At 36.5% G+C, this 13,851-nt stretch overlaps 1 protein-coding gene across 1 annotated transcript; it reads left to right on the forward strand.

The window, feature by feature from the left end:
- The first annotated feature begins 828 nt into the window (after positions 1-828).
- On the forward strand, positions 829-13,594 carry LOC109180576. Its single transcript, XM_019330226.1, has 6 exons — positions 829-1,181; positions 1,321-1,406; positions 2,525-3,339; positions 3,868-4,003; positions 12,675-13,060; positions 13,185-13,594. Exons 1-6 carry the CDS (start codon positions 881-883, stop codon positions 13,300-13,302), a joined length of 1,842 nt encoding a protein of 613 aa, XP_019185771.1. The 5' UTR covers positions 829-880; the 3' UTR covers positions 13,303-13,594.
- The last annotated feature ends 257 nt before the right edge of the window (positions 13,595-13,851 follow it).

Raw genomic sequence — 13,851 nt, forward strand, 5'->3', positions numbered from 1 at the left:
TATTGATGCATGTTGATGCACTAGTTGCCTTATTCAATTTTGGTTGCAATTTGGAAGGGAGAGGTGCATGGCCACATGCATAGATGAGTAGCTACTTGTGCACCTCTTTCCAATGAGCTTTTGAAATCATCTTTATAGAACAATTGTGCACTATTCTTTAATGTATTCTCATCTAGAGTAAAAAGTTGAGCTTTACCTATGACTCACTTTGAGTAACGACGACATGCTTTTGTTTGTAAACCAAAGAAAATATTAAAATATGCATTAACAATAAGGTATCAAATTCCAAAGAGAGATATAAAAATAGAAAAATGATTACTAGCCATAACAATTAAATATCTTAAAATAAGTCGGCCTATTTCTTGACGAGCCTCAAAAATTTAAATCTATCTCAGTGTACGTGTTATAAAGTAGGATGAACTTAACTCGTTTTGACAACTATATCAATGATCACTAGTCAAAACAATTAAATATCTTTAATACTAAAATGGACTGGTCCACTTCTTAACGAGCTGTTTATTATCCTATATTACGGAACGAGCTTCAAATTTTAAATTTATCTCAGTGTACGTGTTACAAAGTAGGATGAACTTAACTCGTTTTGACAACTATATCAATGATCACTAGTCATAACAATTAAATACCTTTAATACTAAAATGGGCCGGCCCATTTCTTAACGAGCCGTCTATTATCCTATATTACGGAACGAGCCTCAAAAATTTAAATCTATCTCACTTACGTGTTATTGAGTAGGATAAACTTAACTCGTTTTGACAACTGTATCAGATTCAAGATTAGATATTTTTAACCAGTGAATAACGGCGCCGAGTCCGCCGAATTGTCGTGAATTAAGGTGTGATAGAGATCAGATAGCGACATATGGCTGCCTTACTCGGCGACGATGGACGGGGCTATGAGTTGGCCCGGAAGCTGGAAAGCCTCGGCGTTTGGCGTTCATGGCTCGGTGATTCACTTTACCCCCCTTTCGCTCGCTTCCTCTCTTCGCCCACCACATGGGAAGCCTTCATGCGAACCGACGACTCCAAGACTAGGGCTCAAATTCAGCTGCAGCTCCGTGTTCGAGCTCTTCTCTTCGACAAAGCTTCAATCGCTCTCAACCTTCGCTCTGATCAATCTTCTTCGTCTTCGTCATCTTTGGTTTCTAAGCTAAACCCTAATTGTACGCGCTCTCTATCTATATGTGTGTGCGCATTATTAAACGCCTCTAATTTAGTTCCGGGTTTCTAATGGGTCATCGTCTTGTTTTCTTTTACTCCTGTGAAGTTATTTTCAAATATAAACAATTGTTATTTTCCTAGATTTGCAATTACATGGTGATGATCTGTATTTCACTCTGGAGGATTCTTCTCAAGATGTTGCTGCTACAAACGCTATGTCATCAAAGGTTAGTTTTTGATGGTGTGTAGACAAATTGTTTAATTGGTTCCTTGTTCTTTGAAGCCATTTCTTGTGCAGTTAAGTGGGAAGAGAGTCTACAGAAGGTGAAGTTAATTGGGTAACATGAATTTGCTAGTAGCATTTTTTATGTTTCAAGCACTAAGATGTGGGTTTGCCACACTTTATGAACAATGGTTTTTTGTGAGATAGGAATTATAGCTGTACTTTGTTGTTTTGCTTTGGTGACATAGTCTTTTCGACTTTTCTTAACCAAAGTAATACTCCATGCTTTGTGTCTTGTCTTGAAGTGATAGAGAACTGGTAGATGAACTTGCCATAAATGTATTGCCTGTCAACTTTTATTAATAAGCTAATTGCTGTTTAAGTAGCTCCATAACATTTGGAACTTTATTATGGAGCTTTATTTATGCTCTGTAGGATTCATATTTCCCTGTTTTTCACATGTTATTAATGGAAATGTTCCATTAGGGGTGTGCACAGTTCGGTGAAAAATTGTTAACCGATTGAACCGAAAAATTTCAGCTAACCATTTTTTAACTGAAATATTTGGGTTCTGTGAGTTTTTTAAAATTTTGGTTATCGGTTAATTTGGTTCAAAAGTGTTAGTTAACTGAATTGTGTGTGTGTGTGTGTGTGGGTGTATGTTTTAATATTTTTTTAATAATTCATAAATCATACTACTAGACTAGTTTTTCAATTTTTTATCATTTATATATTGATGTAATGATTATTTTGTGTTGTGAAACTATAGATTGAAAATTTTTATTTATAAAATTTAAAGATTTTAAAATTTTACTAGAATATTTCAGTTAATTGGTTAACCACTGATTAATTGGAAAAAAATTTGGTTCGGTTAATTTGGAAATAGAAAGTTTGGTTCAGTTGACGGTTAAGACATTTTGCAAATTCGGTTAATACGGTTCGATAATAAACCAAATGAACACCCCTATGTTCTATGCGTCCCCTTTCTTGTCTTGTTATTTGAAAATAAAGTTTTGCTTCAGTTTCTTTTCACAAAGTGAATATAAATTTGGGATATCTATTCTGTTTGATTCTATGTCACAAAACATTGGTGCTTTAATGATTCTGCTGAAATGTTTTCAGGTTCAACCCAAGTCAAATTTTGGTGTTGGATCAAGGTACAGTGAGCCAGAAACTGATTTTGCATCGCAGCAGTTTAAGGTTGAAGATTTACCGACAAGTTGGTATGACCAATTCTTTGAGAAATTCAAAGCCAGTGAATCATACAAGAAGTCATTTGGGGATAGGGAAGCAGAAAAACGAACACCAGAGATGATGGCTGTTTATCTTAGAGTTCTTGAGAATCATAAGAGGAAGAGGGTACCTTTTAGGGGAGATCAGAGTTTTGGTTTTGGCATGTTGGATGATGGACCAACCAAGCAATCGAACATGGTTTTGGATGGCAGTAGTGTACTTGATCAAGAGACATTGTTTTTCCCTGAAATAATGTTTAGTTTGAATTGTGTCCCTGACAGTGCATTATTGCCATTAAGCCAAGGGGAAGAAACTCAGAGAGTGGAGTTTAAAGGGGTTCTGGATACTTTACCTCAGATAGCGACAAAGAGTCCTATTATGATTGAGAGGCTTGGCATCAGACCTGAGTACCTTAGCATGGAACAAGGAGGAAATCAAAGCCGTGGAAAGAATGGGTTTGAGGGGAGCAGGAAAGTTCTTGGTGCAGAGCAAGCATCAAAATTGTCAGAAAAAGTGGTAGCTCAGTTACTAACAAATATTGGATTTGAAGCTTCTTCAGAAGTTCCGTTAGAAGTTCTGGCTCAATTGCTGAGTTGCCATATTTGTAAATTGGGGCGTATCTTAAAACTCCTTTCTGATAGTTATAGAAAACAGTGTTCGGCCATTGAGCTACTGAAGATGTTCCTTCAAACAGCTGGACATAGGTTAGTGCACTGCATTGGTCACTAGTGCATGTTTAACTTATAAATTGCCATATTATAAAAGTAATTTTATACCTTTGTTTTGTTGGCTCTGAAAAAAAATTACCATTTGTGTTAAAAGTAATTTCATTGCTGATGCTTTTATTATTATTATTATTATTATTATTATTATTATTATTATTATTATTATTATTATTATTATCATCATCATCATCATCATTATTATTATTATTATTATTATCATCATTATATTATTATTATTATTATTATTATTTTGTTTAATACTTTTTATTTATTTATTTATTTTATTTTATTTTTATGTCTGAATGTATGTGAAGAATGAAGATAGTAATTTTTGAATTGGGATATTCATTTTGGTCTACTTTTTCTTCTATTTATTTATGTTTTGGTCTTCACAATTTAATGTTATTTGATCTGCTTTTTAATAGTACCTCACCAATATGAGAAGTGCAATAATAGTTTGTGTTTGCCGTTTCTTAGTATTTTGTCCATTTTCCCCTGCATTTTCAGTAATCTAGGAGCCTTGGCTGAGCTTGTGAAGGATAACAGTAGGAATATTACCCATCAAACTCCTCAGCAACAACAAGGATTTCAGCCACAGTTGCAGCAACCTCAGCACCAAGCTCCGATTCGGCAGCCCCAGCAGGTATTAGAGACTGAATAAGTTGACTTTGTTTTATTATTATAATTATTAGGCACAAGTGTCAAATAGGCCCATCTACCAGCTAAATTTGTTCGATTGACATTTTTTATAGGTTGCTAGTAGGTTGCCTATCTAATTATTAAAAATAAATAAATAAATAGAATAAAAAATTAAAAAAAAAGAAAGAATATCAGCTGTCCGGCGAGGACAGCCGGTGGCTGATAATCTTTTTTTTTTTTTTTTTTTTTTAAATTTTTTTTTAATTTTTAAAATTTTAAATTTTTATTCTATTTATTTATTTATTTTTAATAATTAGATAGGCAACCTGGTAAAAAATGCCAACCGAACAAATTTAGCTGGTAGATACGCTTATTTGACACTTAATTTAGTTCGTGGTGAGAATTGAGCACTTCGCAGTAGTAGATGTGTCTATTTGACACTTGTGCCTAATTATTATTATTATTAATTAAACAACTTTTAATTAATAGACATTAAAAATGACATAGTCTAGCATTCCTATTATCGTTTTTGAGACTTCATTTTATGACTTTCATAGTCTGAGACACATAATTTTAAGTTTATTACGATGGAAGGAATGGGATATGTGGTATTTCTTCTTGGTGTATCCAAGAAACATAGGAGTATTTCATAATTTTTGAACTTTTGTCTCAAGTTCAAAAAAGCTAGAAGACTGGTTCTTTAAGATTTGATCTCAAGAACACTTTCTTTATGGAAGGATTTTACTCAAGGTTCCCAAGTCTCTAAATGTATGATCATGGGCAAACGCACGCATCAAAGGGCGATTAACACTATTGCGGGTTGCCTATGTTGAGAGATGAATTGAGAGAACGAGGAAAGTAAGACAAATAGTTGTATGTAATGGAGAACAAAATACTAGGAAATGTTTACCGAGCTTTTCTCCTCTTTGTTTAACGTAACTTCTTGCTTGTTTTATTTACCTTCAAAATTCCCCTTTATGGACCTAGAAGTTACAAGCATGCAACTTTAATAAAAGGAAATGAATAGAAATTGCCACAACTCTTGAAAAATAAAATAAGCAACTACTAAAAGGAAAGAAAATAAATAAAATATTCAATCAAGAATACTCGGAATAAATCCTTCTCATTTCGGATCAATCTTCTTGATTTGTTGCCTTGTGATGGTAATACTTTCCTATGCATCATTACACCCCTCAAAGACTCCAATACATTAAGCTTGTCCTCAAGCTTGAAATTATGAAATTGGTGTTAGAAGTTGTGTAATGACTACCAACTACCAAGTGGCATGTCTAGTGAGAATCTTTTCTAGTGAGGTAGTAACTTTGAAGGTCCACGATTAAGATGCCCCTTTTTAATTTCCAGTGATCGTAAAACAAATCAATCATAGGCGAATGGTGGGAGAGCTAGGGCATTAGACTGAATCGTTCCCTTGAATTCCTTTAACTTTGAAACATTGAAATCAATAAGAAAATCTAACTTGGTGTGCTCGTTAGACACAATGGGCTTTGGTATACCATGAAGGTTGATGATGTTGCTGTAGAAAGTGATGGCTAAGAAAATAGCAAAGTATAGATGCGCTAGAGCCATGAAATACACATATTTAGATAGTCGATCAACAACTATCAAGAGAGTGGATTTGCCACTTTAGGAAGTCCTTCAACGACATCTATGGAGATATAGTTGCAAAAGTCTTACCGGTGTGTGCTCCCCCATTTGTTTTTTGTTTTTTGTTTTTTTTTTTTTTTTTTTTTGGTAGGTTGCACAATTGGTGACAAATTGCTAACGGAGGAGTGCATGCATGGCCACCAATAAAACTCCCTTTTTATCCTATTTATTGTCTTTTGAATCTCTTAATGGGAAGAATTGTGGATGTTAGCTCATACCATTGGTATAATAGTCAAGGTAGGAAATAAATATTATCCCATTATTTCGGAACAAGAGTTCACCCAAAACAACCCATTGTCCATTCATCATATTGATATTGGCCAACATTTAATGTTTATAACCTTCTTAGGAGTCACACAACTTGGTGCAAATAGCATTCAATAATTCCAAAAATTGCATGGTGATGAAAAAAATAGTGCTTTGGTCTTTGTTTTGGTGAGACAGAGCATCTAGTGTTGTTGTGGGGATGTTGTGAGGGGCTGTAGGAGATACTTAAGGCTCTAATGGTCGGTTTTGATGGTGAAGGAACGACAACATAGTTAGTGTTGCTAATGCCAAATGGTTTGGGTCAACCCGATCAATTAAGTAGAATTCGTAGGTCAAAAGCTTAAATGTGTTTACTTTTTATTGAAGAAGGTAACATGTTGGCCATTCTTATTGTAATATTGTGCCTAGTCTAATCCCATAAATGTTGCATTCCACTATGAAAGTAACATTAAAGTTAGGAAGTTGAAGTACTAGGTTGTTGATAATGGTTGTTTTAGTTTAGTGAAAGCTTTCTTGATCTTAGAATTCCACAAGAAGGAATTCTTTTTAATAAGTTAGTTAATTTAGTAGCTATAATCCATATTCCTTGATAAAATTGCACTAGAAACTTGCTAAGCTAAGGAATTCCTGCAATTCGGTTACAAAGTTTGGTTGTGGCTAGTCCACAATAGCTTTTATTTTGCTATCATTTGTGGCCACCCCTTTGTCCTTGATAATATGACCAAGGTAACTTGTGAGTTTCCTATAATGCACTTGGAATGTTTGATACAGAGTGCAATCATAATAATACAAGTGGTGAAAATGTTCGGACAAACTTGCATAAATATTGCCTGAGTACCTTATTCATGAGTGCTTGGAACGTGAATCGAACATTGGATGGACCAAATGACATAACAAAGGGCTCAAAATACCCATGACGCGTTTAGAAAGCCCTTTTTTCCATGTCTTCAAGATGTATCCAATTCTGATGATAGTTGAAGTGTTAATTAAGCTTGGAAAATATTTTAGTATTGCGTAGTTCATTGAGTCGTTCATCAATCATCGTAATGGAAAATTGTCCTTCATTGTCCAAAGTTTAATTCTCTACAATCCATGTAGAAATGCCATGTGTCTTACTTCCTAACCAACAATACCGACGATGGAAACAGAGACTGTCCCGGGCGGTTGTGAAGCATTTCATTGCACTCTCTCAGTATTTCATCTTTCAACATTTGATTTTAGGACATCTATAAATCCTAACTGCCATTGGCATAGTTATCAATAATAGCCCATGTTAAGGCACTAGGCCCTGCTTAAGAGGGCGCCTAGGATGAAAAAAATAGTGAAACCAAACCAATGAACAATTTTGCACTGCCACATATCACATAATTCATAATTAATCATTTAATTGATTTAATAATTTTAATTCAATCTCCACATCCTCCACATACATTGCGTCATTGAGGGGAATGATGGCTTAAAGCATTACAACCCACAAGTCACACGTCCACAACCATTCAAGTCAGAAAAAAATTGAAGTGAAGAACTTGGCGATGACTATGAGCTTGTTGCGGTGACTTGGCGAAGTACTAGTGCGATAACTACGTGTCGGGTTTTGTTCGATTCAATACTAAACTAATTGACTAGTTTCGAAGCTTACTACCAATGGCAGATGGGGTGACAAGTGAGAGTTGAGAGGAGTTGATGATCATCGATTGGGCACGATGATGAGTTGCCAAGTTGGGGCGATGAGTTGGTGGTCACTGATTGGTTTGTGGGAGCCAAAGACGATGACGAGTTGCGGGCTAAGGTTGTGAGGGGCAATGTTTGTTAGCTGACGATCTGAGGTGCAATTGATCTCTTTCTTCTCTTCTCCACAATAATTTGCTTAGTTATTTGGGGTTAGTTTTGAACGAAATAACCCACTTAAACAAAAAATGAAATTGGCTTATTTGGCCTCGTTGGCTACCTAGTCTAACGGCCGCCTACCAGACACCTAACATGGAAATCCCCTCAGCGTAGAGGTGTAGGGCTTAGGCGGCTCCTAGGCCAATTTTTGCAATATTGATACTAGCAAGATCTTGTGATGACACGGCCGTGGGAGAGGAAACATCATGAAAGATATCCCTCAAAATTGGTTAGCGTTGCTTCCAAGTTCCCCATTCTTGGTTGCACATTGTGCATGGATGAAAGTTGCATCAAGGAATCCCCCATCCATGATATGCGTTGGCCATTCCATAAAAATGACATCTACAATGTCTCACAATCCAAATAATCAAGGTTTAAAAAGGCGGAGGCGTGCCTCAAGGCGTTTTGTAATGCTGAGGCAAGGCGTTTTGAGACATACGCCTCAATTTTTATCAAAAGATATTAATATTGTTATGTTCTCCTGTCATGGGTAATAAAAATAAGGAAAAATGAACAAAGAATAATAGTTGGAAAGGAAAAGAAGAAAACATTGGGTTTGCTTGAGACCCAAAAATCTCTTAGACTCTTTTTGCGATTGAATTTCTACTTCCCTTTCATTGAAATTGGTTCCCTTTTTACAGGGTAAAATACAACTCATAGAATGTCTAAACAAGCTAAGTAATCTATTGAAATCTTCCAATTTACTTTTAAATAATTAAACTACCTAAATTAATTTGAAGACTAAGAATAATAAGTTAAATAACTATTTAGTAATTTCTAAATAACTATTTAGTAATTTATTAATATCTAAACAATGTAATATAATAAAATAAGACTTCCAAAAAATCATGCCCCTAGCATGTTTCAAATAACCTTCTTGCTGCACCCTCCTTGATAACCTTCTCACGGTAATTTTATAACATATTTATAGTTTTTTTTTTTTTTTTTTGACTTTTTGACTTTCATGCCATGCTTATCACGGCATTGCCTAGGCGTCTTGTCGGTGGAGACAAGACTCCTGGAGGCTTCGCCTCGCTTGAAAATGGCGAGGCGAGCTCCAGCGTCGCCTGAAAATATATATTGTATTTTTTAACTTGTCGCCTAGGTGACAAGGCGGTCGGGGGGCACCTCGACTTAACAGGGTGCTGTGATAAGCTTGCTTCATGCACTTCATAGTAAGCGTCTTCGGTCTTTGCACTTTGAGTCGCGAACAAGATTCTTTGGTCTTCACAAGTTGATTTCTTCCCAGTTCATTTTTCTTTTCTTCTAATTAAGGTCGGGTCGGGTCTTATTGGACTCTAGGAAAATAAATTGAGCCTAAATCAACTAAATTTATAGGCACTTCATAGTAAGCTTCTTCGGTCTTTGCACTTTGAGTCGCGAACAAGTTTCTTCGGTCTTCACAAGTTGATTTCTGCCCGATTTCTTCCCAGTTCATTTTTCTTTTCTTCCCATTAGGGTTGGGTTAGGTTGGGTCATCTCTTATTCGACTCTAGGAAGATAAATTGAGCCTAAATCAACTAAATTTATAGGCACGCCTGAAACACGTGTTGAGGCACATGAATGGCGTACGCCTCTACTTCTGCCTAAGAGGCGTATGCCTCAGCACCTTTCCTGTACACCTCGGTGTTCACACTGAGGTGATCCTCAAAACCGTCTTTTTAAATATAGGGCCTATCACACACAACTATTTAATGCCAAAAAAGCTTGATGCCCACTAATGAAAGGATAAACAGATTTGTAGCAAATGAAATTCCCTCGTGTTGTAAGGTGACACCTTCCCCAATGCCTGTGCTGGTAATTCTTTCACCATTCATTTATAGGTACTTGTAGTTCAGCATGCTTAAAAGCAGGAATTTCGAGATGTCACATGGTATCTTTATTGATAAAGTTGTGTGTGTTGATCGTGACACCTGCTATTTTGGCTCGGAGTCTCATCATTTGGGAGGGATATCTTTGGTTCTTTAGAATCACCCTCATCGTCTTCTTCATCCTCTTCAAAGCCAAGTATATATAGTTGTCCTTTGTATCGATAGCGTCAAACCCATGTCTCATCACAATTGTAGTGTTTTCCCAACCTCTGTCATTCCATCATTTCTTTCAGCAAGAGCCGCTCAATACAATTGGGTTGGAACATAGATTGCTGTGTTACTATAATGGAGTTGTTGGGTTGAAGCTAGTGTCATGGTGTTTATGTGCTAAACGATTGCGTTTTTCTAGCGTAATCCTAGGCCATATAAATTGCTTCATTCAAGCATGATGGTATGTTTCTTTTGACATCAATATGGAGGAATTGATCTAAGCTTGTTGGAAATAATACACCTGTTGGTCGTTATGGGCTTTATCTGTGCAAGCATTGTTTGGTATTCGTCAATGTAGTTGTCGAGATGCTTGTTGATTTCTTTTAGTTTTGCCATTTCCCCTAGAGGGATTAAGGCTACTGGGAAGTCCAAAACAAAACAGTACATGAATCTCTGAAGGTTTGCCATGAGAGTTGCTGGCCATTTCAACCCGTTTGGAGTAACAAAGTTTGCATGTCTCAGTCAGGTGGTAAGCTGTTGTGTCCACTTTCTCTTGCTTTGATGTATATGCGCCTGGCGAAATAGAGTTTGCAGTGGTGGAGCTAAACTAGGGTGTTTTCTTTGCCCAAGAAATTTGGGAACTCCCACTTAGTTTTGCGAGTTTATGGCGAAGTCTAGGGTTGGTGTGAGGAGATGGATGTGGTTTGAGTCAATGGTAAAATGATGGTTGATGTTTTTGAAGAACACGGTGGGTTGATCTGTTTGGTTAACCGAGATTCCACCATCTTGCCCAAGTTATCAATTGTGCTGACAGAGTTTGGATTGAGTCTGCTACGACCTCCATTTTTAGATGGTTGTATGGATTGCACTAAAGTTTGGAGAGCCCTGACCTTGGCTTGCACTGTTTTGATATTGTCCATGTCGATGCCCAGCAACAAAACCAAAATGTTATGATTGTAGGCAAACTCACACACGTCATAGAGTGATTAACACTACTGGAGGATGTTTATGGGTTGCCTGTGTTTGAGAGTTGAATCGAGTGGATGAGGTAAGGAAGGCAAATAGCTGAATGTAGTGGAGAACAAGATACTGGGAAATGTTTTAGAGAGTATTCTTCATCTTTGTTTGACTTAACTTGTTTTATTAGCTTTCAGAATTTCCCTTGTAGACCCAGGGGTTACAACTTACAAGCATGGAACTTTTATAAAAGGAAATGAGTAGAAGCCATAACTCCAGGAATAAAATAAGTAACAACTAACAAGTAAAAGGAAATAAAAGAAAATATAATCTACAATTAAGGATGCTTGGAATCAATCCTTCTCATTTGCGATCAATTCTCTTGATTTGTTGTGATTTTCTACCTTGCATGGTAATACTTTCCTATGAATTCATCTCCAAACGACTTTGTGAATGCTGTTGAAAACTAAAGAGTTAGGTTTATCTATAGGGTTGTGTCTGTTTATGAATAGGTGTCAGTTATGGGTAGTTACGGGTAGTTACTTAAAGTTATGTATTTGTGTATATATATGTACTGTGTTTCTGTATTAGAAACAGAGAGAATATACCAATATAATTTCAGTTTTATATTCATTTCCTAGTCTTGATTCTTTATATTGTTTCCGCCTAACTGGCGGGTGGTATTATTCTCCACCCGCCAGGCCATTCCATCTTCCAAATTTAACATGGTATCAGAGCCTACTTTCTTAGGATATTTCAAACATCAAAATTGTATTTTTCCTTGTGATGTATTCTCCGGTGAAAATTCCAGATTGTTGTTTTGCCCTTGGACATTTTGGTGAAGTTTGAAGGCTTTTTGGGTTGGTTGCCAAACCTCTTTCCGGGGTGTTTTTGGTATAACCGTATTTGTTTCTTTATATTCGGTATACCATACTTAGTCCCTAGGGTTTTCATGTTTGGCACCTTGTTTATTTCCGGAAACTTCTTTTGTTATTCACTTATCCTATAAGAGGTATAAACAACAATCATGTGGTTTTCTCGGTATTCATACAACAATCTATGGGCTCTACTACATCCCCTTTGCTGCTCATGATTTGGTTGCTCTGCCGTTCTTGATGGAGATTGTTGATTGGCAAATCCTAGAATGCTTATGTTGTTGTGAGGGTGTTCGTGTTAATCTTCGCCCTTTTTGACTTCATTCCCAAGGTTGTTTGTGACAAGCTTCGCCCTGGTGCCTTCATTCCCAAGGGTTGTTTATAGCATTGTTCCTCCGAAGCCATCCAACACTGTTATTCTCTAGCTGCTTTTAATCTTCATTTGTAATGTAGAGTGTATGTTTTAATCCAAGCTTGGAACTTCTAGATGTTCCAGCTTGAGGGGGAGTGTTGAAAACTAAAGAGTTAGGTTTATCTATAGGGTTGTGTCTATTTATGAATAGGTGTCAGTTATGGGTAGTTACGGGTAGTTACTTAAAGTTATGTATTTGTGTATATATATGTACTGTGTTTCTGTATTAGAAACAGAGAGAATATACCAATATAATTTCAGTTTTATATTCATTTCCTAGTCTTGATTCTTTATATTGCTTCCGCCTAACTGGCGGGTGGTATTATTCTCCACCCGCCAGGCCATTCCATCTTCCAAATTCAACAAATGCCATTATAGGCAAAAGTGAGTGAATATTGGTACTGGGCCAAACCTGAGGGGACTACTGCCCCATTTCTTTGTGCCTGTTATTTAGATTTATATTCCTATTGCCTTCCACATTCTACCATGAACGGTTTAACCATTTTGTTGGAGTACAGGTTTTTCTACACTGTTTTGCTACTTATTCTGTTCTTTTATAGATTAATAATTAATTTCTTTGCCACTTTGCAGATCCTAAGGCAAATGCATCCTCAGATGCCGCAGATGATTAATCCTCAAAATGTGTCAATACAGCAACAGCAGCAGCAGCAATGGGAAAGAATGCGTAGACGCCAGCAACAATCAACCCCTCGCCCTGGTGGTATGGGTGCAAACATGAATGTGAACGTGAATATTGAGAAGGACAGGCCACTGGTTGAAGTAAAGCTTGAAAATCCTAGTGAATTTCCAATAGACAATACAAGTAATGCTATTAGTGCAATGAATGCCAGAAATAGCCAGTTAATTCAAATGCAGCTTCGTCAGCAACAATTTGCAGCAATGCAAGCTAGCCATCCTCAAAGTGGAAACCAGTTTAGGCCAATGGCTAGTCCTCAAATTCCTCAAGTTCACTCACCGTAAGAGATCTTTCTGTCTCTCTGTGTCTCTTTTGATCTCTATAATGAACACTCCCTAACAGCTGCTGAGATATTATTTATTATATATGCTGGATATTGAATGCTCCAAGTTCATGTGTTTCAGGAATATGGGAATGGTTAGGGCGCCACCGGTAAAGGTTGAAGGTTTTCAGGAGTTGATGGGCGGGGATCCTACAATGAAGCATGATTCTGAAGAAAATAAGCTAACTTCACCAAAATAGTATTGCACCAAACAACCAATTCAATTAGGCACAAGAGTTGAGTCAGTCGGGTATCTGTAGGTTATATGTATTGTCTGTACTGTAGCATACTTTGTTCTGCATTATATAATATAATTTATATAGAAAGAGATACATGCATGTATGTATATCTTCTTTACTTTTAACTGTATAAATTATGTGGACAGAAGCACAGTAGAGATATTGTGACAACAATAGAACCGTTGGATATCAATGTCTAATAATAACCTTGCATTAATGCAGATGGCCCAGGTTTCTCACACCTTTTTTTTTTTTTTTTTTTTTCTTAAATAATAATACACAGCTGCCTTTGTTTTTGCTGTTTTGGATTATTCCTCTGCTGGCATGGTGAGCTTGTTTTGATTTGGTTTATAGTGAGAACAAATTGCATCTTTTAGTAGTGATTAAAATTGCCAACTTGAAGTTTGTTTCTTATACTCTGATCCATACTCTTTATATATGCATGTTTAAAGGCTCGCTGTGTTTGCTCCTCAAGGATCGGATATATAAGATAGTCCTTAGCTTGATGTG

The sequence above is a fragment of the Ipomoea nil genome, unplaced genomic scaffold (assembly GCF_001879475.1).
Source record: "Ipomoea nil cultivar Tokyo-kokei standard unplaced genomic scaffold, Asagao_1.1 scaffold1026, whole genome shotgun sequence".
Lineage (NCBI taxonomy): Eukaryota > Viridiplantae > Streptophyta > Magnoliopsida > Solanales > Convolvulaceae > Ipomoea > Ipomoea nil.

Bases quoted from the DNA above. Each gene is read 5' to 3' on its own strand.
- LOC109180576 (XM_019330226.1), top strand. From the start codon at position 881: ATGGCTGCCTTACTCGGCGACGATGGACGGGGCTATGAGTTGGCCCGG. The intron at 1,182-1,320 runs GTACGCGCTCTC...TTATTTTCCTAG, and splicing joins TTCTAAGCTAAACCCTAATT to ATTTGCAATTACATGGTGAT. The intron at 3,340-3,867 runs GTTAGTGCACTG...CTGCATTTTCAG, and splicing joins CTTCAAACAGCTGGACATAG to TAATCTAGGAGCCTTGGCTG.